The 16717-nt window shown below is 45.3% G+C and overlaps 1 protein-coding gene across 9 annotated transcripts in view; it reads right to left on the bottom strand.

Annotated features, from left to right (window-relative positions):
• The window catches only part of LOC306787691 (RNA-binding protein Musashi homolog 2), a 218196-nt gene that overhangs the window by 19094 nt on the left and 182385 nt on the right, over window positions 1–16717 (bottom strand). For 6 of the 9 annotated variants that reach the window (XM_079282911.1, XM_079282912.1, XM_079282910.1 and 3 more), the window contains exon 11: window positions 4048–4167. The exons of 1 other annotated variant lie outside the window; for it this stretch is intronic. In XM_079282911.1, the coding sequence (XP_079139037.1) occupies window positions 4048–4167 (120 nt within the window). The remainder of the gene's footprint in view (window positions 1–4047; window positions 4168–16717) is intronic. 2 more of the 9 variants (XM_079282915.1, XM_079282914.1) reach the window with 1 other exon arrangement.

Here is a 16717-nt window from a genome sequence, read left to right as displayed (position 1 = left end):
ACTTACAGCTTATATGTGCTTTTTTCTTTTCTTTGCAACAAAAACCCCCGTCTGCACTAAAATTAGAAAATTGGGCAAATAAATGAATAAATGAACCTCTAGAATTGCTATTTCCAATCCCGAGTTGATTTTGGGCCCCGAGGATGCTGCAAATGAGATTGAATGATAGGACGGAGATGCAGCAACATCCCCGGACAATACACACAGAGAGGAAGGTCAAGCCTTAACAATCTGTGTCCTCTGTTCCGTCTGTGTCTGCATAGAGAGAAGAGACCGCTGAGTGTATCCAGCCATGTAGTAGTGCGCTATTAGCACCGTCTCAAACACTTGATAAATCATCAATAAACCATTTGTCACTCATTGTCAAAGAGTAAGTGAGGCTGTGCCGGAAACCCTGCATTCTACCAAGTCACAAATCCACACAGCACAGAACCAAGGACCGGACGCGTCATATCATCAAGAGGCATTGGTGACGCTTTCCTCCAGAGAATGAAACAGTGAAGAAATGGTAACAACAGAAGAATACAGCTGATTTTTTTTTTTTTTATATCACATCCATGTTCCAGATTGGCTTGCTGTTGTTGTGATAATGCTTTGCAGACAGATGCTATTTCCCTGAGTGATGTTTTGCTGCCTCATGGCAGTCTAAGTACTCTAAAACAGGCCCATGATGTCACTGTTTACCACCCACATCCTCCCCCCCCTCCCCCTGTTCATAGTCATTTACTCGTCTCCCTTCCATTTGCAGCTGTCAGAATTAAACTGTACATAATGGTTGCCATCACGTCTCTTGCTTCCTGGCTGCTGCTAACCCCAAATCAACATTCCTGCTTCTTGGTGATGTTCATTGCAATTGTTGGGCAAATTGTTTGTTTTGAAAATGCAAAATCAAATAGCCCGACGTGCAAGACCGAGCATCTGATTGGCTTCCAGTGTTCCCCGTGTTGATTTGAATTTAGTGCAAATGAGGACAGACGGGGGGAATTTGTTCTGTCTGTGCGCGTGTGCGCCTGTAGGTGGTACGCGTGCACTTCATCCACTCGTACCGTCGCCGCCTGTGTGTTCTCATGTGCACGTGTGTGCATCTTCAGCAGGTGTCGCCGCCACGTGACATTAGCGGCAGTCTACTGACTGTATGTCTGCGAGGGACTGCACAGCGCAGACAGCATCCGAGTTACAATTAAAACAGAGTTTTACCAACGAGCTTCTAATTGCACGTCTGATTAGGAGAGACACTCTACACTAAAGCCTGGAGGCTGTGTTCAGTCAGGGGAGCGGTTATTGACAGCTACTGAATGATCTACAGTTGTTAAGGAGCAGAAAGCAGGATGTCCAAATGAAGCCAACGAGTCAATCAATGCTGTGTTTAAGACAGCAAGAAACCGGCTTCCTGTTTTCTGGACCACATCTCTTGGGAGATATTTGTCTGTACGCGAACACGGTGTGTGTGCTTGTAATCACGCTTTAACGGAGTATGTTGTATTGGAAGTTGATGTCTGAGCCACAGACTTGTCTTTCCACCTGAATTTTTAAACATTAGTATTTACTCGTACCCCGCAGCATACAGGTGCAGAATACCATTTAAATCGGCGCAGCAACCACATGGCAAACAGTCGTTAGTAAAGTGTCCAAGGTTCAGGGTGCTTTCACCAGATACCGGTAGATAGAAAAGTACATGAAAAGTGAAGAAGAGCGGGAGCATGACAAGTCAACAGGACGAGCTTTAGTGAGAATTGTGGGACTGCTGACATGTCACTATAACTAGGGTTAGTTCACCATGAATGGTGATCTTAACACACCATGTCTAACGACAAACAAAACATTGAGAAATATTCTCCTGGCAGTCAAATATTTAGACAAAGTGTATTGCCGAATTTGCAAACATTTTTTTTTTAACCTGTACTAATTCACAAAATGTTTGCTGCAAGGAGATCTCAAAGGAATAATCCCTGAACCGCTTGTAACCTACGTTTAGACTCTTGTATTTTATCCGTAATCTAACTGGCAAAGTATGTCTTTTGAATGGTTGATTGATTAAAGGGACCGAGGTGAAGGGCATTTGTATTCATCGGGCAGAGAGGGGACGAGGGTCTACAGTCTCTGGACCCCGTGAGGAGGAGATGTCTCCTGTTGCTGCCGGTCAGAGCGCCGCGTTGGTCTCTCGCAGCTTTTACCCATCAATCCTCCTCTGTTCTCCCTCTTTCCCTTGCTCATGCTTCAGGTAACATCCCATGGACTTGTGGCTATGAACTTAAATTACACGTGTGTGTTATGTTCTTTTTTTTATTGGTAGCTTGAATCAGCAGACATTTGTTTTAGGCCATTAGCTCCGAAGCAAAGACTTAGAGCTGCGCTGTTTTACTTTTGGTGAAAGAAGATTGTTTTGTATTTCGGTTGCAGTGAGTGCGGAGGGATTAGTTAGAGAAAGGAACGTTTACGTTAAAGCCAAAAGGGTTAAAGGTTTATTCTGGAGAAATGTAATGGAAATGGTTATAATGGGAACATACTAGTAGTGCTTTTGTACATTGTTGTCTTATTTATTTGAGATATTTTCTATCATTTATGCAAAAGTATTTAAAATATTTTTGCTAACTCTTAAGTTTTACAGAAATAGAATTAGAAATGATATTGATTGGCGATTTGAAAGTATTATCGTTAAAGTCATGCCTTGAATAGGAGTGCTCTTCTGTTTCATCATGTCGGATGGTGCCTCTTGTACTTTGTATACCTCCGAGGAGGAGCAGTAGGTCAGTGTAGCAACTAGCAAGTGTGTGCAAATGGCATCCTTCACGTGCGAGAAGGTTCGAACAAAACGTCCCTGAGACTGTTGGAAAGCGTCCGTCTCAGCCCTCTTGAATTGATGTGTATGCTTTCATCAACAAATGTGACAGTGCATAGTTAGATAATAATCTGTGTGTCTTGCAGAGTAAAATCCTCCCAAACTTTTCAGACCTCTGAAGTTTTTCAAAGACTCCTTGAGAGACTGAAAACACTGGCTTAGATAATCAAACATGGCTGCTGGGCCGACACGGCTTGTGCTTTTCCCCGTGTTCTAAAGCACATGTTCATACTGAGTGTTCCCAGTGAGGTATAGTGTGGAGCTGAAAGTTTTTCTCTTAATGGTGTGGGGTGGCTTTTTTTTTTGTTCATAGTTTAATGAAATATGTTTATAAATGAGACATTGAGCTGCACTTTAAAATCGTCTTTTTGGGAATTTTGGAAACTGTGATTACTGGCAACTTTCTTGGGACACTGAGTCCATGTGTCAGCACTGTGCAGTGCCTGTAAAGCTCAGTTAAGTTAGTCGTATGTTCCAGAAGGAGTTTTATGCAGGAGTTATGTACTGTGAAGGGTTTTAAGATAGCTGTATGTCCTGACTTAACTCTGGAAACTGATACCGGACACATTGCAGGGTCAAATTGTAATTCGTATGGAGGGAACAGTTTTTTATTCTAATGTCTCAGAAGTGTTTTTACCTCTGATTTGGTTTATTATGTTTGCGTGCTTAAGATTAAGTTGGTGAAACTAACAATAATTACTTAATTTATTAAATTATTAAAATTAACGTTAATCAAATGAATTTGTTGAAACGCATATTGAGTGTGAACTAATTATTTAATGTAGACTTTATGCAATACACAGAAAGAAAATAGTCTCATGTATTGCATATGCTGACTTTAATCATATTAATAATCTCATTGCCTCGGCTTTTTTTACGTAGGCTGCACTCAATTTCTTTGTGTGACATTAACTGTATATTATAAAGTTTTCCCTACTAGTCCACTAAACTTACAGAAAATGTTGCCTCCCGTTTTTGTTTTTTTTGGAGTCAAATCAAAGTAACAGTTTTAACAGTGGAACCATGTACACAGAGAGGCCCTGGATATACATCTCTACTGTATGTGTGTACGATGCTGTCAGTCTAAACTCAAATCGTTGCCGGATGTGTGTGCATGGGGGCCTCGGGGGACTATGTCTATGGGGAGAAGCAGAGCAGGAGAAGTTGGAGAGAGCAGCAGCCACACAGAACATGGACAGAGCGTTTACCTGGCCCTGTGCTCTGTGGGTACGCCAAGTAGCCGCCTCTTCCACGGGCCCCCCTACCTGAGCCACGCACTGCTGCTACCGCCGCTGCCGTCACCGGTCCGTATGCTGTCGCTGGGAAGCCTGCAGGCACATACACACACACACACACACACACACACACACACGCATCACTTCCTGCACATGGATGAGTACATCCCAGAGCTACAGGAGAATGTTGATACCAGCACTGAGCTACGGGATAAAAACCATAGCTGTCAAAAGACTGGGGCTCATGTCAGGGCGACATCTATCAGCCGACTCTCACTGAACCCACTGTGATATTCAAAACCCTGTCGACCCACTGATCCATACGGAGAGACAGAGGGATAGCCAGGAGCAATTCACCGAATATCACACTGAAATAGAAAGAACTTGTGCAGCTTCAATGGGCTCGTCGTGATCGTCATGAGGCTAATTTCAAATGATATCAAAACCAGGGCACAAAAACTTTGATTTATGGTTACTAACATGCAAATACTAATCCCCTTCTTTCGGGTCTGATTATTCCTGCAAATATCAGCCTAATAATCAGTCTGTAATTAAGCCGACGCAGTATCTGTGAATTGTAATTACATTGTTAGCCTTAATGAACACAGTAGCTGGAGGTGGCTGACAGAGGCGAGTCCATGCCCAGGGCCTGGGCTCCTCTCCAGCACAGGAATGGCATGTCATTAGCGGTGGTGATGAGATTCCTCACTCTGGGCTCAACACCGTCTATGTCTAATCAGTATCCTAAAATTATCTCCACAGGAAATGCTTTCCTAACTAGCAAAGAAGAAGAAAAAAAAAGATCTTCAAATTCCCTCAGTTGGATTCCTTCTTAATTTCTTATTTTTTTCAGATGAATGTGTGCATTTCTTCTATGTTCTGGCCATATGCTGGAGACTGTGTGGTTTAGACATTACAAAATGGCACAGGACACCTTCGAGAATCATTTTTTTGAAAGCTGTGGAGGTGAGAAGTGCACCAGTGGGTGACCTATTTTCCGAGTCAGCCTTGTACTGCTATTCCACCAAGAGGGGCTCACACAAAAGACGAGATGAGAGGGAGGAGGAGGGGGGTGACAGGGCAGGGTCAGATGAGCCGCAGCCAAAGAGAAAAACACATAGCTTTTCATCAGCCGGCTGAGAAGGAGGTAATTCACAACTCGGCCGACACAATTCGACCATGAATGAGTGTGTTGGGTGTGAGGTGCCATCATGTTGCGACTGGCAGGCAGGTGAAGAAGAGAAAGAAATGTCACTTTTCCTCCCAACCGTCTAACAGCTCAAGAGAGAATAAGGGGCCGAGGCGGCAAGGGGAAAAAAAGAACAGGCGGGAAAAAAAAGACGACAAAAGGCAACTAAAATCAGCCGCTGCTGCCGCTGCCACACCGGGGAACTGATTCATACAGCTCAAATGATATTCTCCGCCTCTTTTCACAAAAACACAAATCAACTCTGATACTATGCTAATGATGGCCATGCACCCCTGCATTTCCACTTACAGTCCCCACGGTTGCTGGGCGGAACAGTGTTTCATGCAGCACACTCCACCTCTCTATCCCCCCTCCCTCCCTCTCCTTTCCTAAGTGCTGAATCCATCTTCCCCGCTCTGCCATTGTCATGACACCCCCAATAGACCCACTGGCTTGGAAGTTAGTTGCGGGCAAAGTTGTGGCGAGAGATTAACTTTGCAGGATTAGGTGGGTTAATTAATAGATGGCTGCTGCTCATTGTTTTGTGCTCACGCTGTAAGAAGCCACCCAAGAGAAGCGCTGCAGCATTAAATCAATTTCATGGCCCTTTTATTACTGAGGAGATAAAGCCAATATTTAGCTTTCAATTCTTCACAATTATTGGGCCCCTGCTTTGCCACTTGAGTGGCTGCGCTTGGCTGGGGACAAGGACACATCTGTTTATGAGCTGTGGATGCCCGGGGGCCTTTGGTGTCCGGACTCCGGGGAACTGTCCTCAGCTTTCGCTCCTCAAGCCTGTAGCACAGAAATCCAGCCTTCTCCAGGAGAGCACACACAAAGGAAGACAGATTAGACCTAAAGAAAGATCAGCGCTGTCAAGAATCTCATTTTCGCCCTCTCCAAGCAAAAAGAATGACACTTTCTCAACACAAACATTAGAATTTCATATATATATATGTATATATATATACATATATATAAAAGAAAAGGATTCGTATTCACAACAAAAACAGTTGCACATTTCTAACATATATTTTCCAGTCTGAGGTTATTCTTTCCACAAAAATGTCTTTACAACTTTGACACAGACTTGTCGAGTTCTATTCGTTCAACTCCACGGTTTGCAAATATTGACCGACATTCAGAAATTGATGCTGAACTGTTACCCCCCATGTGTCCATATCCCTTTCAGCTAAAAGCAACCTGCCGAACAGAATTGCACGTCCAATTCATGGACACAATATGTATTCATATCTTCATGATGTGTGCACAGCACACACTGCAGCGCTATGCCTGGAAAGTAGCATTTTCCTTGGGTGCACACCGGCTCTTTTCTGCCTGCACCTGTATTTTGTGAGTCTCTGTGAACTTGACTGTACTGAAGTAGGAGGAGAGACGCAGTCGGGGCAGTGTCACAGTGATCAAACAGCACGGTGCAATTTTCGTGTCAAGGTTTCCTGCCTGCACAGGCCAGGTCAAAAGCTTTGTTTTCTCCATTACAAACCTGTCAAAGCACTTTGCTGAATATCATACCTCTTTTAAAGTAGAGAGAACGAGGTGATACGATTGGTCAAATTAATTCTAGCCCCCCGTCACGACCACTGATGATGCATTCCTCCTAATGTCACCATGAGTTTAAGCTGCTTTGCGGTTGCATTGTTTGCTTTCAACCACAGAAGTGCCAAGTCCGTCAGTCACTATGCCCTGAGATACCCGAACCAGACCCGCCAGCTGGTTTGATACACCGAGCCATCTGAGAAGCCATCATCAGAAACGGTTTAGAAAAGGGCAGGCCCTTTCAAAAATACTTGGCGGCTGATTGAATGAACCATCTGTCAATCAATCTCTTGCCAAAGCCAGTCGGGAGAAGAGCAAAAACGTCTTTTCCACCGAGAAAATCCCTCGGTGTTGTTCTTTGCTCGTCCTTCCACGAAGAACTACTCTCCAGCTCTGATATAACTGCCGCCCCTCCGTGTCTTCTGGCATACATCTAAGCCACACGTAAGTAGCTCCTCACAGGACGCTGATTGGTCCGTGCTGCAGCATCACTTAAAGCCTGGCAAGATTGGATCGGTCGTGTGATATGTGATCCCGCGATCTTGTGACATCGTGAGAATCCAGCTGACGTGCAAAGTATGAGATACCCACGCTGAGCCCCACTGTGTGTCAATGACTCATCACCAGAGTATGGTAAATGGTAAATGGACTGTACATGTAGAGCGCTTTTCTAGTCTTCCGACCACTCAAAGCGCTTCAACACTACATCTCGTCATTCAAGGTGAATTTTGTGTATGATCTTAACTTGTGTTCATCCTTAACATTACTGCTGGTTCTTCTCCTATAGCACTATTTGTGGTACATCTTTGCAGATCTTTGGCGCGCTGCCTCTCTAGCCACTTTTCTGATCCTATTACTGAGAAAACATCACAGTGAAAAGTTGTTGCATTATGCATCAATGAGGTCCTATTTATGTCCCACCCGTCTGACAACAGCTTGACTGATGTTAATGTAATCTGTACTGTTCTTTGGCCCAAAACTGCCAGCAGCAGCTCCCCTCCCGTCATTGACAAAGGAGCGCCATCAGTCACAGAGCACTCCGCTCATTTCGGCTATAAGAAGAACTGTCAACTCTCTAATGCACAGGAGGAGCCCAGGGACAGCAGATATTCTACGGCAGCCCTATGGACGAAGTAGCCCATGCCCCTATATCAATATCTCCCTGAAAACTAATAGGGCACTTCATTTTCAGTGGAAATCCCAAATGGAGTAAAGTAAGCAAAAGTACATTACACACTTAATGTTTGGAAAGTGTGAATAAAGTGCAGTATCAACATTTTTTGTTGACCAAGAAGAAGGAAATTCCCAGACGCGCTTATTAAATAAAGCATCGCCGTGGCGTTAACCAGGGTTAACTTGCTGGCTAACAGGGGCTTCATGCTACGCTGGTTAACACAGGAGCTTGGTTTTGGAAAGAGGCTTGTGAACAAGCCTTTCAGCCCGAAGCTGTAGTCGGCTTCGGCGGCAGACAGAAGGAGCGAGAGAGAGAGAGATGAACGGTGGAGAGCCGAGATGAGCGAGACGGATGAGCAGAGAAGGACAGCAGCTAAATCAGCAGCAGAAGAAGAAGAAGACAAAGAGAGGAGAAGACAAAGAGAATGAGAGATCGAGGGAGAAATAAGGTGTCCAATTAATTCTCATGGAACTCTGGAAGATATTCTGGACACAAAGAAATATTTCAAGAACAGAGATTATATTACTCAGTTCAACCGATAATAAAGTCATGAAAAATAAGTAAAAGTGCTCAAATGTCAAACGTACAGTAAGTCTAATAGCGAAGTGGATGAATTGTGTTACTCGCGGACTCTGAAATGTGTAGTTGTAAATTGAACTGCCTTAACTAAAGTGTTTTTAATGACGGATTATGGACATGTCAAGATCATTTCATTTAATTTATCCAGGTTTCTATCAAAACCGGGCTCATCTCATTGTAAACAGATAAATGGAAACCAAACAGAAGATTGATTTAAAAGAAGAAAAAAACCCTCCTGGCTGTTTGCCTCGGAAAAATCTAATTACGAATTATCCTAAGATTTTTCTATTTTGCATTTGCATCAACGGAGTGCATAGGTGTCACTGTTCACTGCAAATCCAATGTAATAACTCGAAGAAATCCTCCAGGAGATGCATGTTATTTTTTCCTGTCACTGTATGACAGTAAGAAGGACAAGCCAGCGGAAATAAGTCTGTTGATAAGTCACAGCGGAGGCAGTGAAGCACACTGCCGCCTTCGCAGAGGAGGAGGGAGGCATTCTGTCAGAGATGGAAAACTGACTCCACTTCACATTTTGCTTCATCAATAACCTTTGATAAGATGTAGGGAAACACGGAGAGACAAATAAACAACAAAAGACAGAAAAAAAAGATATACTGTATATATCAAAGTTACAAAAGAGACAGGCACCTAGCAAGACATCTTTTCATCTCCAGACTGACAAGTGTCCCATTGTTGTCATCCTTCAGCGCTACTTTGTTGTTGTTGAAAGCATCTCTGGGTTGTTGTTATCAAAGGCATGAATCACAGAGCTGGAGAGAGAGCCAGGTGGCTTTTCATATGAACCGTTACACACATGCTCATGTCTCACCTCTCCTCTGATCAACGGGGACCTACAGTACACACAGGGACCCCCCCCCCCCCCCCCCAACATGAAATAAAGAGACTGGTGTCTGGGAATGAGCCAGAGAGGGAGCGAGAGAGCATTTGCATGCACACCAATAATTAAATTATAACCGGACTAATGCAATACGCATATTATTGCAACTCTCATGTAAACACCTTAACCGGGTTATCTTACTCGCATTAAGGCCCTAATCAGAGTAAGGATAACTTGATTAACGGAGCTGGGTTGCTTGTCAATCATTCCAATGGATCTTTGTCATGTGCACGTCAGCGTTTGGATTCTGTGCACGCGCCACAAAAGGTCACGCGGTGAACAGGACGCCGAGCGGTGTGCTGGAAGTAGAACGGCCGCGATGGAGACGCTGGAAAAATGACACAAAGAACTCGAATAGAAGCATGAAGACGCATTCATCCACACCACCATTTTATTCCTGTGTTATCTTTTAAAAGTATTGCCCCGTGTCTTTTGCGCATCAAGTTGACTTTTAGATGATATAAACTCGGGAAGTCAGGATGTTGAATTTGAACTTGACCACGCTCTTAAAGGGGCACTCCGGCTGATTTCACACGTCAAATTAATTTACTCACAGAGCATGATGATCATTATCTCGGCTTGAACTTGAAGGCGACAGATTTTAAATGAGAGAGAGGGTCTAATGAAAGACAATTTGCATTATGGGATTTGTAGGATCCGGTGTTGTTGGAGCGTGAACCGCAGGGACTAAAAAAAAGATCCGGATATCACGGCGTCTGATGCATCAATTTTCACCTTCCTTATTTAAAGTCTGTCTCTGGTGAGTCCCTCGACTTCAGGCAATCTGGGCATTCACAGTTATTCTTTGTGCAAATACGACATACTGAGAAGGACCGCAGCAGTGTGTTGCGGCAACAATGAAATGATAATGTAACACTCAAATAACGTCACACTTTTTGGACACTGAAACATCGCACGTGTACGACTGTTAAAAGTCATTTTAGCGATGGAGTTACGCGCCGCTAAAGGAGTACGAATACAGCAGCTTCACAATACTGAGGCCACCCCAGTTTCAGCGACACGTCATCATAATATCCCAGAATCCCGAGCACTGTTGCTGTGAAATGGGTTGTGGGTTCGCACAACAGCTGCTCACGTCAACTACTCAACAGCATTTCGCGAAACCGCTGACCACAGGACACGATGCACCTCTTCATACCATGAGCCGTGCTGTGCCGTTTAAGGGCTTGAAACATACCTCAGGTGTTTATATGTGGTATTATTGTTGCTAGTGCTCGAACATATTGGCTCCACAACACCAAAGACCCCTGACCTCTGCAGTGTGATAAGAAGGGTCCATTTCCTACGATGAAACACGGCATTACTACCGGATGTGTGTACGTGTGGGATCGGTGTGTTTGTTCCCGTGTGTGTGTGCGTCCCCTTTGCCTAAGCTGCGGTTCTTTTGTGCCAAAGGTAATGGTTTCTGTGTGTAATGAAACCATTTGGCACACTGAGCCTTCGCCATTAAGACTTTGTGGCTTCAGATCGGGGGGGAGAAAAAGTCAATTACAGACGTGAAGTGGGCCCAGAGCTCAGCAAAGCCTGGCTTTATGGTAGTAATTGCCCACGTATCTTATACCTTTGAACAACATGATGAGGCCGGGAAGGAGATACACTTGGTCAAAATTAAACTGGGTAAGCTTTCAGAGGCACAGAGAACAAAAAATATCCCCCCCCCCCCATGCTGCAGGAGCACCACTCTGCCCCTTTACAAGACATCATCATGTTCTAAAATTAGTTTGACACACTGAGTCACATCATCTGATCCGTCGGAAGCATTGCAGCGTATTTGGAATTCATGCCTCACACCAGCGTGTGAGCGCTGGGTCCCGCGAAGCCACCACACCGCAAAACATACAATGCCATTCCCGTGGCTTTCTCCCTGCAGGAAGGTCAGAGGTCAGGTGTGGTTTGAGCTATACCGACCGGCCTCGCTGGAGCTAGTAGGCACGGAGTGATTTGCTCAAGGGCACTTCAGCAGGGCGGATCCTTGCTGGAGAGGGGGCTCGACCCGGAGCCCTTCAGCTGAAGAGCGGGCTCCATACTCACTATGTTGTCTGTCAAAGATGGCAGATTGAATTGCAGTTCCTATACTGCATGATGTGTACTGACCGTACAAACAACCAGCTCTATAGGAATCAATTATAAATCAGAGTTGATGGAAAAACACATTTTATCATAATGTTGCTCACAATATACCCTCAACTTGGAAATAACTCCAGCCAGGGAAACTGCCAGCTCGGCACACACAACACACAGCTGTACACGGCCGGAGCGAGTGCCTGTGATGTTGTGACGTGGCGGAGAGAGCTCAGGGAAAAGCTCGGTGTCTTTTACTTCAATTCTCGGTGACAAGAGCGCCTTTTCTTTGTAGCTGAAGTGCATGGCGGCATAGCATCAAAGAGGACAAACTAGGCTCTTTATTGAAGTGCAGCCGCACTTTCGACCTCCCCTTTGTACGCCTTCCCGTGCACTTCAGTAAAAAGTAAACGGCTCCTATGTTGCAGAACTGATCTAAACACGTTCTGCCTCCACACAAGCCTCAAAATACCCCCCCCCCCCACACACACCCACACACAAAGCAGATAAAGAAAGAGGAATGGAGAATGAAACAATAAGGCGCTGGAAAAAAAGAGAGGGGGAATCTGCCAGAATAGATAAGGCAAAAAACATCTAAATCCATTCGGTTCTGGAAACAGTGACACTGGTTTGCAAATGGGATAGGGTCTTTGGTTCGCAACCCCAATATTCAAGGCAGTTTCGTGATTGTGACTTAAATCGAGAGAGACAGACAGGGAGGACACAGATGTCTGACCTTGCAGTGGTGCTTATGTAATGGTCTGCTTCAGTGCTTTTAACTGCAGTGCTCTCTTCCAACCTGGGATCAGCAAAGGCAACATGTCTCTGCAGTCCAATCTCCTCTGACATCAGTCCTGACACTCGGAGTTTGAAAAGGTCCTGTGAGCTCTGAGCGAATCAGTTGTTATGGCCCTGACTGTGTGGTCCCCATGGAGCCAATCACTCTAATTAAACCAGACTACTTAAGCCTCCTCTCATCAGTGTCCAAGTAAACAGCCTTCATTGTTTATGCATTTTAATGCCCATCTCCCAGTCCTGAGGGTGGTGGCGGAGAGGGCAGATGAATGATGAAGGGGGGTAATTTCAGGTTGCCTCGAACAGGAAGCGAGTGCATTAAGTGTCATTTCACCATTCAAGTTCAATATGTGTTTGTGAATTTGCACCGATCGGTGACCGCCTGCTCTTGTAGGAATTACTAATGTAGAGTGAGAATAAAATGCAGCGCATTAACGTTGGTAATAACACCAGGCCGCTTTGCAGACACTATTTCATGAATACGATTTTATAGCCAAGTGAAACCGCTGACAGACTCCGCTGTATTTCAGCCGGCTCCACGCACTGCAGTTACACAATCTACCCCTGCTCCAGATACCGGGGGCAAGTAGGGTAACATGTGGCACGACCCAAAAATAGCACGGCAACATTGGCCTCCACTTGCTTACTGGAGCTGAAAACAAGGTTTCCACACAGAGTGGAGGTGTGCATGCAGAGGGGGCTGTGCACTATGACTATGAATATATGTACACATGTTCATATACATATGCATGTGTCCATGCACTAGGGAGAGAGAAGATGAGAGCTACTGGAGGGCTATTAGCACAGTCAGCGGGAGGGAGAGATGGAAGGATGGAGGGAAAGGAGGGGGCAGCTGGGTAGACACCTAGCAGCTACCCAACTAGCTGGGCCTGGAGGTCTCGAACAGTGGGTGGGATCAAAACAAGAGGCAGCAGACACTGAGCAGGGTCTCACAGGCACAATGGCATAGCCCCCCCCCCCGTTGCCAAATAAAACCATGAAAGTAGCAGAGGTCTTTTATTCTGAAGAGCAGCTCGAACGCAACTCGACTCATTAGGGGGCAGTGTGCGACCTCAAGAGCAGTGAGCGATGCTGAGGCTCCACCTCGCCAGATGCAGGGAGAGCCGGCTGCTGGGCTGGAGGCAACGCTGCAAAAAGCTACTCTAATACGGCCGCTAATTAGCAAGAGAGTAAGTTAGCCGAAAGGGGGAATTCTACTCCGTCAACTACGGAGGAGCATCAGGGCCACTGTGAGAAAAATCAGAGGAAGATATTTTCGAGACTAAAATCAGAAGGTCCAGGGGTTCATAAATGAATTAAATGCATTCATTTATCCTTGACATGAACAGGTCAATGATAAACATGCACAAGAAGGTATATTTGAAAGCAAAACAATCTCATATTTTATATTTATCACCTGGAGCCTGTATTTTGTATTTCCTTTACATAAATAAAGACATCTCCACCGTAAACGGATGCAGAAAAATTCCCCAGAATGGAGGAAATGAAGTGTTTGACGCCCAAATTTGCCTGTGAAAAAAGACCCACGCCCCTGCACAGACACACATATTGTACTCCTCTGCCCACTGCCATGTCTGTGCTCCTTTTTCTCTCCTCCTGCTGCTGCTGCTGCTGCTGGCCGCCAGCAGTGTCCAAAGGTAGAAGCCACCTACGAGGCAGGGCAGCTCAAGTTTCATTTCTAGACCAGCGGCTCAACAGTGGAGCCATAATGAGCTTTAGTGGTGCCACTCTGCCTCTTGCAGCAGCTCATCTTCTCCGCCGCAGGAACCTAGACGGTGGGTCTCCATGGCAGACTGTTTGCCTGCTTCAGTGTGAGAGGATGCGTCTACTGTCCCAGGGTGAGCTCAGACCTGGGCAAATGAGGTGAGCCTTCTCTTCCACTTTCGGGAAATAGCCGGCATTTCGCCGTTCCCCGTGTCAGAGTGCAGCCGGTCGGTTTTTCGCAGAGACGGGTGCTCATGCACCCGAGGAGGCGCACGTGTATGTGCACGTGAACGCACTTGTGTGCATGCGAGCGTGCAGACGGGCCAGCATACACTGCATCTCCAAAGAAAAAAGAAAAACATGGCCACAAAACAGCAATAAAGGAAACCACTGCTCCCGTAAAAGCACCGAGGGCCATAGTGGTGGAGTGCTGCAACACCTGTTGCATCCACCGGAAAACACATACAGGACATCGGCAGCCTCCAGTGTCTCCCTCTGATCACTAAAGCAAATGCAAGTGAAACAGATTTTAGGGGCTGTTGTTGTTGTGGAGAGCAGAGGCTGCTCTGAGAGCAGTCTAGCTCGATGACTGCACACACAGAAGTAGACACGGCGTGACATACAGTGCTGTCCGCTGACGTCAGAGCAGCACACTCGCTACTGTCACAGGGACTGGAGTCATGGCCTGGGGAGCTCGGAGTGTCTGCATGTGCAAGGGTGTGTGTGTGTGTGTGTGCAGTCAGCACTGCTGTGGATACAGTGAGTCAGAGAGGCAGACAGGAAAGCAGAGAGAGAGAGAGAGAGAGAGAGAGAGAGAGAGAGAGAGAGAGAGAGAGAGAGAGAGAGAGAGAGAGAGAGAAGTCCCTCCACCTCCTTTGCCTTCATACGCAGCCTTGAAGAGCCTTTGATCTTGCCCGTGTCCAGAGAGTGTGAGAGAAAGATGCGAGTTCGTTGGAGTGAGTGAGGTCGGGGCGCTCCTCGTCAGGCCCTATTTTAAGGCCCGCGACTCATGGACTGGCCCGGCCTCCACAGACCCGACGGGCAAATGATCAGCGCGGGCAATTAAAGTCACTCTGTGAGTCAGTGTGGCATCAGGAGGGCCATCTGCTTTCAGCCCTGTAGCACTCAGTCTGGCCTGTGGGACCACTTGCTGGGGTCACGGCTCACCCAGCTTGTAGAGAGATGGTCACAGGATCTATGGAACAATCTGCTGTGTAACTCCAGCTCAACAGAGACCCGTTCTGCCGATACCGCTGCTGTGTGTGTGTGTGTGTGTGTGCCGCCCGTCGCCCCCGCCATGTCTCACGAGTGCAGTGAAAACACAAAAGTACTTATGGAGGACAACGTTGCATGCACCCAGGACACAGGTAAGCTCCTCATCAGCCTCAGGCCAATGATTTTTTTCCACCTGCTCCAGCCCTGTAGCCAAGAAGCGGTGTACTTATTGGGCAGAAATGGGAAATATAAGACGTCTGAATACTTAAGAGAGCTTCAGATCCGCTGATAATGACCGCGCATGGTGTCCCAGACTACATCATCATCCACATAGGAAGTAATGGACTGTAGCCAGCGCGAAAGAGAGTTCCACTGGGCAGAAAGTTTGGAACGGCATCTTCCACGCTTTTAATTAGTGGGATACTCGGGTCAACGTCGATGCAATGCCTGCTCTGGATCCACCAGGCTGCAGTGGCACTGGAGCAATGCCAGTTTGCACATCTACATTTGGAGATGCCTGTGCTGAGAGGAATGGAGCAGAACATTGCGAAGAAGTTTTACAGAAAAGACTTTGAAGCCTGAGGGCCTTTCTCAGTATAGGAAATTCACATATTTTTTTGGGGGCAATTTTTGCCCCCACTGACTGAAATCCAGGGGCATTTTCAAAACATTGGGGGCATTTTTTGAAACTTGTGAAATAACATTTAACCTTTGTTCAAAATAATACATATACTTATTTAGGCTTACAGTATATGAGCAATTGTCATCAAATGGCAATAATAAGACTATTAGGCAGTAGCCTACAGATTCAAAGTGTTTTCTTAGATTTATTTAACAAAAAACAAACAAATCAGACAATCACATTCAATTTTATTCTTATTTCTTTGTGGTTATTTATTGTTATTATTAAATGTTTTAAACAACTATTAACAATTATTAAGTCAACGATGTCTTGATTACATATACATCAGTCATTGTGTGGAATTATTGAGAAAAAATATTTTTGTAGCACCTCAAATATTGTGATATTACCCATTTTTGTGCTGAACTTATGCATGTCAGTGTGGAATTTTTGAGAAAAACAATTTTATAGCACCTTCATTTTTTTTTAAATGTGCCATTTGAAGGTACAAATTCAGTTCAGATTTTTTACTCAGTAAAATATCTTCATTGACTGTCAGTCAGGTATTATTCATTTCCAGCAACCCTCAAATCAAAGAATAAAGACACTTTACGCACAATTTAGGTGTATTTTCCCTTTAACTCACGAGATGCAGGTAGCATGTTTTATACTTCATGTGAATATAATTCATTTAATCTCATTTCCATTATGCAATATGTATACTTTGTTGGCATCTTATTCTGAAAACCGGATGTTCGTCTTAATAAACCGGATGTTGTCTCACGTTAATCTTTCCGGTAACTT

Source organism: Melanostigma gelatinosum (genome assembly GCF_949748355.1).
Source record: "Melanostigma gelatinosum genome assembly, chromosome: 14".
Lineage (NCBI taxonomy): Eukaryota > Metazoa > Chordata > Actinopteri > Perciformes > Zoarcidae > Melanostigma > Melanostigma gelatinosum.
Note: the sequence above shows the minus strand (reverse complement) of the source record. Positions and strands in the feature narration are given on the sequence as shown.